This window comes from Pediculus humanus, genomic scaffold (genome assembly GCF_000006295.1).
Source record: "Pediculus humanus corporis 1103172108303 genomic scaffold, whole genome shotgun sequence".
Lineage (NCBI taxonomy): Eukaryota > Metazoa > Arthropoda > Insecta > Psocodea > Pediculidae > Pediculus > Pediculus humanus.
The window spans coordinates 290165-298645 of NW_002987872.1; the positions used below are offsets into that span (position 1 = coordinate 290165).

General features: G+C 26.9%; 3 protein-coding genes across 3 annotated transcripts in view; 1 reads left to right on the forward strand and 2 right to left on the reverse strand.

Moving 5' to 3' along the window:
* The window catches only part of Phum_PHUM574110 (guanylate cyclase, putative), a gene marked incomplete at both ends in the record, with an annotated part of 5580 nt that extends 2149 nt beyond the window's left edge, over nucleotides 1-3431 (forward strand). The window contains 7 exons of the mRNA XM_002432111.1: nucleotides 1190-1315; nucleotides 1582-1821; nucleotides 2070-2198; nucleotides 2280-2532; nucleotides 2624-2713; nucleotides 2791-3133; nucleotides 3202-3431. Of these exons, the coding sequence (XP_002432156.1) occupies nucleotides 1190-1315; nucleotides 1582-1821; nucleotides 2070-2198; nucleotides 2280-2532; nucleotides 2624-2713; nucleotides 2791-3133; nucleotides 3202-3431 (1411 nt within the window). The remainder of the gene's footprint in view (nucleotides 1-1189; nucleotides 1316-1581; nucleotides 1822-2069; nucleotides 2199-2279; nucleotides 2533-2623; nucleotides 2714-2790; nucleotides 3134-3201) is intronic.
* Nucleotides 3432-3519: 88 nt separating this feature from the next.
* On the reverse strand, nucleotides 3520-5617 carry Phum_PHUM574120 (uncharacterized protein; the record flags this gene model as incomplete). Its single annotated transcript, XM_002432112.1, has 2 exons — nucleotides 3520-3599; nucleotides 3958-5617. 2 exons carry the CDS (start codon nucleotides 5615-5617, stop codon nucleotides 3520-3522), a joined length of 1740 nt encoding a protein of 579 aa, XP_002432157.1.
* Nucleotides 5618-7058: 1441 nt separating this feature from the next.
* Phum_PHUM574130 (uncharacterized protein) lies at nucleotides 7059-7971 on the reverse strand (the record flags this gene model as incomplete). Its single annotated transcript, XM_002432113.1, has 3 exons — nucleotides 7059-7087; nucleotides 7457-7848; nucleotides 7964-7971. 3 exons carry the CDS (start codon nucleotides 7969-7971, stop codon nucleotides 7059-7061), a joined length of 429 nt encoding a protein of 142 aa, XP_002432158.1.
* Between the last annotated feature and the right edge of the window lie 510 nt (nucleotides 7972-8481).

An 8481-nucleotide genomic window follows, 5' to 3' on the forward strand; every position in this document is an offset into this window, starting at 1 on the left:
ACCGGAAATTTATTATTAATTTTAGGATATAAATAATAATAATAATAACGTGTTTTAGTAAATATTTATTTTTTTATGTGGTGAAATTTCTTTTTAATATTTACATCCGGTAAATTTATGACGTCATTTCCGTTTCGTATATAATTTTATCATTTTTTTTTTTTTGTTAAATTTCGGTTCGTTACCACCAATTTCGGTTTTGTATTTAAATTAACGAATTTTCTTTTTCCGTCGGAAAAAACACGAAAATGATTTTCCTTTTTTAAAAATTTTCTCTTAAAAATTCAGCAGGATTTGATTTAGCGTACCTTAATAAAAAAATTCTTTTTCTTCTTTTTAAATTTTATAACCGGAAAATTTTTTTAAAAAAAAAAAGGAAAGAAAAAAAAATTTTAAATTTTTACGACCGTCCAAAATTTTCCGTCGATAAAATTTTCCGATTAAAAAACGAAAAAAAAAGTAATAAAAATTTAAATTGTTAATAATTTAAATCTTTATTTAATTTGTTTTATTTTTATTTTTAAATCTGATTTATTTTAAATCTGTAAGAAAATTCTGGAAAAACAAGGAAAAAAGTAAAAAAGGAAAAAATCTCAATTAAAACGTATTGAAATAAAAAAAAAAAGGAAGAAAGTCGCGTTGAAAATTGCGTTTAAAAAAATTATTTGAATTTCTTTTTTTTTTTTTTTTAAATTGAAATTGAAATTGGAATTGAAAAATTTTTTTTTAATAATTTAAAAAAAAAAAAAAAGGAATATATTTATTTACATTTTTAAAATTGATTTTACTTGTCTCGGGAAAAAAAATAAAAACAGAGAAAAAGAAAAGAAAAAGGAAAAAAGGATGAAAAAAGATTTAATTTTTGATAGAAAAAATATTTTTACATAAAAAAAAAAAAAATCAATTTAATCTTTGTTATTTTGGGGCGGGGGGAGGGGGAGGGGAAAAAGAAAACAAAAACAAAAATATTTTACTGAAGAAAAACAACCCCCCCCCCAACAAAAAAAACCCAAAACATTTTTTTTTCGTTCCATTTTTGTTAATTTGCCAATTTTTTTCCCCCCATTTTAAGTTTTTTTTTTTTTTATAAAAAAAAAAAAAGAATAATTAATAAAATAAAATGGATATCTCTTTTTTTCCGCATACGAATATTATTATTATTATTATTATTATTATTATTATTTTCCAGAGAAAAAATAAGTTCAGAAGAAAGTACAGTACAAGAAGTTCTTGCATGGTACACGTCCGTTAATGCTGCCATGTTGGATCATTTAACAACAAGAATCAAAGAAACGGATAACAGCGGAGTTTGGAGGTGCGTTTTGTAAAAAGGGGTAGGGGAAAGGAGAAGGAAGAATTATACTTTACTTACGCACCCCTATCGAAGGAGGGGGAGGGGGAAAAACATCGCAAATCGATACTCGTAATAATGATATAAAATGTGGTCTATAGAGGTTCAATAAGATTTTGATTTATGTTCCATGAATGACTTCATTTAAATAAAAATTTTATCTCTCATAATTTTTTTAACTTTCTATTTTTTTTACTTTTTTATATTTGTGAAAATTTTTTTTTTTTCAGGTATTTATTAGCGTTTAAAAATATATTGAGAAGCATTGAAAATATGGGAATCGCATTAACCTACGGGATAAGTTATTATGGAAGAGGACAATTATCAACGTCTAATTATATAAGTTACGTAAGACACGAATCCTTGGGAAGCGATCTTTTAAATGCATCATTAAATTATGCATTAAGCGTCAAAGAACTTCATGCTAAATTAATTAATAATTTTACAGATTATCCAAAAATGAAAAGAAGGTATGTTAAAAGAAATAGGGATGAAATGGGGAGATGGGGAAAAGAATTAAAAGTTAAAAAGAAAACTTTTTTAACTTTTGTCTGAACCAATAAAAAAAATCTATTAAATTCGTATTTGTTCGAGTGATTTTTTTTTTCGTCCTGACAAACAAGAAGAAACGATAATAATAATAATAAAATTTTGTTTTTGAAAAGTTTTGTTACGAAACCATTTTTTTTTGTTTTTTTTTTTTTTTTTTTTAATGTAGAACAGAAGAAATTCTTCGTAATCAAAAAAGAAATGCTAGCATAGAAGATGCAATCGCTTACACGGATTCTCTGACGTCATATATTGACGAATTAAGAAAATTACAATATAAATTAAGAAAAGAAATCAAGTTTGTTTTCAACATTTATTTATTATTATTATTATTATTATTAACGTCGCGAATGATTAATAAAAAAAATGGTTTTTTTAGAAGGTACGTCGACGCCGATTTAAAAGAAGCATCGCATAAAGAAGGAATCGGTATAGCCATATTGATAATTGTATTGATAATATCACCGATAATAATAGTACTTGTGAGAAATGCTGTTGCCACGATACAAATGTATGCTGTTAATCTGTCGGAAAAAGCAAAAGAATTAAATAAAGAAAAAAAAAAAAGTGACGCATTACTTTTTCAAATGCTTCCCACGAGTGTCGCACAACAGTTGAAACAGGCACATCAAGTAATTAATTAATTTTTCACACCCCCCGTCGGCACCGCCTCGAACCCTCCCCCCCCCTTCATCTTAACACTAATAAAATGTTTTTTTTTAGGTACCAGCCGAATATTACGAATCAGTTACCGTTTATTTTTGCGACATTGTCGGATTTACGGAAATAGCAGCATTGAGTACACCATTGGAAGTAATTCGATACTTATTATTATTATTATTTGATTCCTTTTATTAAATTTTTTTTTAATAAATTTTTTTCTTTTTCAGGTAATATCTTTTCTTAATTCAATATATAAATTATTCGATGCGAGAATCGAATGTTACGACGTTTACAAAGTCGAATGCAGTGGAGATTCTTATATGGTAGCATCCGGACTTCCGGTTAAAAATGGAAACATGCACGTTACGGAAATAGCAACGATGGCTTTGGATTTATTAGCGGGTTCATCGGTTCTTAAAGTTCCACATAAACCAAATCAAACATTACAAATAAGAAGCGGATGTCATACGGGACCCGTTGTTGCAGGTATCGTAGGTTCTAAAATGCCAAGGTATTGTCTTTACGGTGATACTGTTAATACGGCATCGAGAATGGAATCGACGGGAAAAGGTAAGATTTTTAATTAATACACAATTCATAATAACCTTTTATAATAATTATAATAATTTAATAATCAGCTCAAAGAGTTCACATAAGTTTGGAAATGAAAATGGCGTTGGACGAAGCCGGTGGTTTTAAAATGGAACATAGGGGTTTGGTTTTTGTTAAGGGAAAAGGACAAATGGACACGTATTGGTTAAAGTGTAAAGATGGTGGTTTACCAAAGAGGAATCCTCCCGATACTTATTATAGTAAAAGGCAACCTTGTTATTTAAAAAGGATAATTGCCGATTATCATTCCGAGTGATAAGGGGAAAAAATCAAAACAATTGTTTGTTTCCTTAAGCTTTTATTTATTTATTTACAACAACAACAACAACAGGACGACAGCTTTTTTAAAATTCAAATATGCTTCTTCTGCTTATAAATTTGTGCGTGCGCGTGTGTGTTTTGTGCGTCGTATATTTTGTGTTTTCTGCTAAAAACAATTTTTGTGACGTCGACATTTAAAAAAAAAGACTGAATTTAATTAAATTTAAATTCCGGTGAAATAAAAAAAAAATTAAATAATAATAATAATAATAGTGTTGTCGTGTGACGGACGATGATGGTTTTAAAAAAAAAAAAAAAAATTTTTTGTTTGTGTAAATTTTAAGTGTGTAAAAATTAAAAATTTTTTTTTTTTTTCCTATAAGATGAAAACCAATTAATCATTAATAATTTTTTTCTTTTTTCATCGCGTCTATTATTATTATTATAATAAAAAAAAATCAATTCAATGATAAAAATCAATAATGATAATGATAACAATGCGAAAAGAATAAAAAATGAACCGTTTAAATGTTTCCATGTTAACGGACCCTGATCGTAATCCCCGAATTTACGAAAATTATAACCCACGTTATAAAGGGTTTGCTGTATCCAATATTGGGGTAAACCTGCAGCGAGAATTCTATGAATGTACAATTGAAAATAAGGGAAAACGGGATTACCGGGTGATAAATACATCGTCACGGGATACATTGAAAATTGTTCTTTCAACCAAAATATTTTCGGAAAATTATTTTTATCCCTGTAAGCGACCATAACCATATAAATTCCAACGACTCGTATATACAATCCAACTGATTTTTTTTTATACGCGATTTCCCTGAACGCGCTCCCGAAATCTTCGGTCAAAGTGTAACGTTCGGGTTTTAATATTTTTTTCCAAACTTTATAATTTGTTTGATTGTAAAAATTTTCGGCGGAACGAAATAAATAAAAGAAAATTTCATCGTCATCGGCTGCTTTTTCAATAGACGAATAAAAATGACCCAAATTCGGCCTTTTGAAAAGATCAAAAAGTGAACCTTCGAAATAAAACGATATGTATATTGAATAAGCGTAAAAGAAAAATATAAATAAACGATAATTGAATAATTTTGTTTTGATGTTAACCGATACGGATAAAGACATTTTTAATATATTGAAAAATGCACTTAAGTAACACCGGAAACGACGACGAATGATTTCATTTCCGTTTTCGTATGACGTGAGAAAAACAATAAAGACGGATGAAAACAACATGACGAATATAATCAACAACCAAACTTTATAATTAAATACTTTAAATAAATCCGATGCGTGTGTTTTTATATCGGGACTAGGTACGAACCAAACAAGTGAATCGTGATAATAAGGTTGTAGTGCCTGAGTCAATAAATAACGTTCCTGATTGAGTAACAAACATGAAAACGCGACGTCGACTTTTTGTTCCAGAAGATCTTCGAAAATTCCAACAGGAGTACCGTTGATTATCGTTTTTCCAGTATCGGTAAATGACATTATGTTAAGTTTAAAATTTAATTTTTCCGACAGAGTGTTTATCAGTAGCATTTCGATACCTTTTTTACGAAAATCGGGTTCGTCCCTCGGGAAAACGTAGGGTATGCACGCATCAGTTGCCGCAATTATTTCGCAACCGTTTAAATTTCCCGATGATAATTTTTCCGGGAATAAATTTTTATCGCCATATTTGAATTTATCATTTTCGTACGTGTCCAAATGTTGGATTATGTTTACTTTTAAACAATCCGGTTGTTTGTACGGGAACCAAGTGTAAAAATTAACTTGATTCCTTTTATTCATTATCCCGATTAAATTATTCGTTGATTTTGTCAATTTCCATAACTTATCGATTATCTTTCTCGAAAGTTCTTCTTCGTTTACGTTAAATTTAAGTAAATTTATCATTATTATGTTTTTACCCGTTGGATTCCATAATGGATTATTATTTATTTTATTTATTTCCTCGTTGAATATTTCATCCGATGTTAATTTTCTTTCGCTTAAAAATATTATTGTCGATTTTAATCTTTTCAACTTATATTCCGGTGACGTATTCCTATTATTATTATTATTATTGACGTATTGGTTGTTGTGGTTGTTGTCGCGGTTGTTGTTGTTGTAATCGTCGTAAGTCACTTGAAAAGTCCATTTTTGTAATTTCATTAATTTAATAAGTATCCTTTCGCCGAATTTATCATTATCATTATCATTATTATTATTATTATTATTATTATTATCATTATTATTATTTGCGAGTAATAAATTATTTTTCTTCTTTCCACTTGTTTTTAAATTTGTCGATAAATCGATCATTATCAAAACGGATTGATTATTTAAATATTTTTCCAATATGTCGATCAAACATTTTTCCAATATGTTTTTTTCATTTGACGTCACCACCGACTGGAGTGTAAAAATAACATTTAAATTAATAATAATAATAATAATAAAATAAATATTTTTTAACTGCATATTTTTCACAACTCGATACAAAGAACAAAACGCGATTAAATCGAATCGAATCGAATCGAATTTGTTTTTTAAATTTAAATTTCATCGATAAAAATCATTTTTATAAAAAAAAAAAAAAAAAAAACAAACAAATGGAAAAATCATGTTCGTCTATACAAATAATAATAATAATAATTTGATTTTATTGAAAAAGGAGGAAGAGAGGACAGATGTGGGAGGGGATGGGATGGAACGGAAGGGAGAGAGTGCGGGGAGGGGGAGGGTAAAAGAAAAACAAAGAATGCGTGTCTGACCAATATGGCGACTACCCTTGCCACAAAACTTTTAAAAACAAAAAAAAGAAAAAAAAAAATTTCACAAAACTTTATTTAAAATCCTCAGTTAAACAAAATAAAAATTAATTAATTAATTAATTACAATGATTCTATAGTAGTATTATTATTATTATTTATAATTATTAATTAATATTAATGATAACTAATATAACTACTACGTGTAAAACTAAAAATTGTTATTATTAATACACATAATAATAATAATAATAAATAAATATATAAAAAAATAAAATTATGTATCATCATCATCATCATCATCACTATCGTAATCGTCGTTTACATTTTAATAAAAATATGATAATAATAATAATAATAATAATAATAATAATATTGATTAAGGCAACGACGACGACTAAGACTAGGACGACTACGACGATGATAATAATAATAATTAATTAACTTTTTTTAAAAACCTTTGATTACGTCATTTCATTGTTTTTTTTATACAATTAAAAAAATTATTAAAAAAATATATAAAAAAAATTTATTTGTTTATTTATTTATTAATTAATTAATTATTTATTTATTTATGTAAATTGTTTAAACAAACGGGAGTTAAAAATTTATTTTTTTGTTTTTAAAGGCACAAATTTTTTTTTTTTTTGTTTTTATTAAAAAAATAAAATTTAAAAATTAATAATTAAAAAAATTTTAAAAATTGTACGATACGATTATAAATACGTTACAATTATTATTATTATTATTGTTAGTTTTTTTTTTTTTTTTGTAATAAAAAAAAAAGTGACAAACAAAATAATTAAAACATAAAAAAACATAAAAACATAAATCAAACAAAATCATAGCTGTGAATTGTTATTTGTTAATGCTTTAGTAGAATTTGTCGTTGTTGTTGTTGTTGTTGTTTTTATTTGTTTTGTACGATATTCGGTTGTTATGTGTTGATTTTTTAACATTTTTTCGATTCCTCTTAAATCGTCGTCATCTTCTCCTCCTCCTCCTCCTCCTCCTTCATTTAAATTTTTTATCGTTATCAATGGCAAATCGTTGTTATGATCCGTGACGTAATATTCGACCGTCGTTATTTCCGTCACCGGTTGTTTCCCTTGTTCGCCATTATTGATTTCTAATTGTTTTTGTGTTTTTGTCGTTGTTGTTGTTGTTGTTGCTGTTGCTGTTGCTGCTGCTATTATTTCTCGTGAGGTTTCTAATCCTTTTCCATCTCTTTTAAAATGACCACCACTTTCCATATCCGTTAATTTATTTACAATAGACGACGACGATGAATATTCTGGTTCTATCGTTTCAAAAACGTGTGTTACTTTTGTCATTTCCGATAATCCACTTCCGGTACCGCTTTTACCACTGCCACCACCACTAAATATTTCCAATTCTGTTAATTTTTGTGGTGATTTTTCAAAACTCGATATAAAATTTGGAGATTTTGATACGGTGGTCGATATTTCAAATAGTGAGGAATCATCAAACATGTCGTTGTTGATTTTGTTGTATTTTTTTGATTCTACATCGTTAACTTTTTCCGGTGATGTTAATATAACGTAATTTTTTTGAGTGATCGATGAACTTTGACCTAGAGCCGGACTGTCGTTATTCGATCTTGATTCGTTTCTATTTTCAAGAGAACATGCAAAAAAAAAAAAAAAAATAGATATTCATCATTCAGATAGTCATCTTTTTTATCATATCCAATAATTTTTTTACGCCATGTTCTCTTCTTTATTACGTCATCATGTTTTTTTTTTTATCATTGATAACAACGTGTTGATATCAATTTCGTGTCGTGTTGTTAAGACGTGTCACGAGATTCCAGTAAAATTTCCAAAATCCCCGCGCCAAATTTCAAATTTAATTAATTTTTTTTTTGTTTTAAATTTTAATCGTTTTGTTAATTTTGTTAGTTTAAGTAATAATAATAATAACAACGACGACGACGACGACATTTTTTCCCATTATTATTATTATTATTATGAATTATAAACGTTACTGATTAATAATAATATTAAAATAAAACAAAAATACATTACTATTATTATTATTATTATTCAAACAAAATGTTAAATGATCTAAATCTAAATATGAAAGAAAAATTTTTTTTTTCTTCTTTTGACTCCTTTTAATAATAATAATAATAATAATATAAATTTATTAATATAAGTAACATAATTAATTAATTAATTAATTAAATAAATAATTAAATAAAAATTTCGTTGCGATTTATTGTTAAGGAAGAGGCAGGAATCA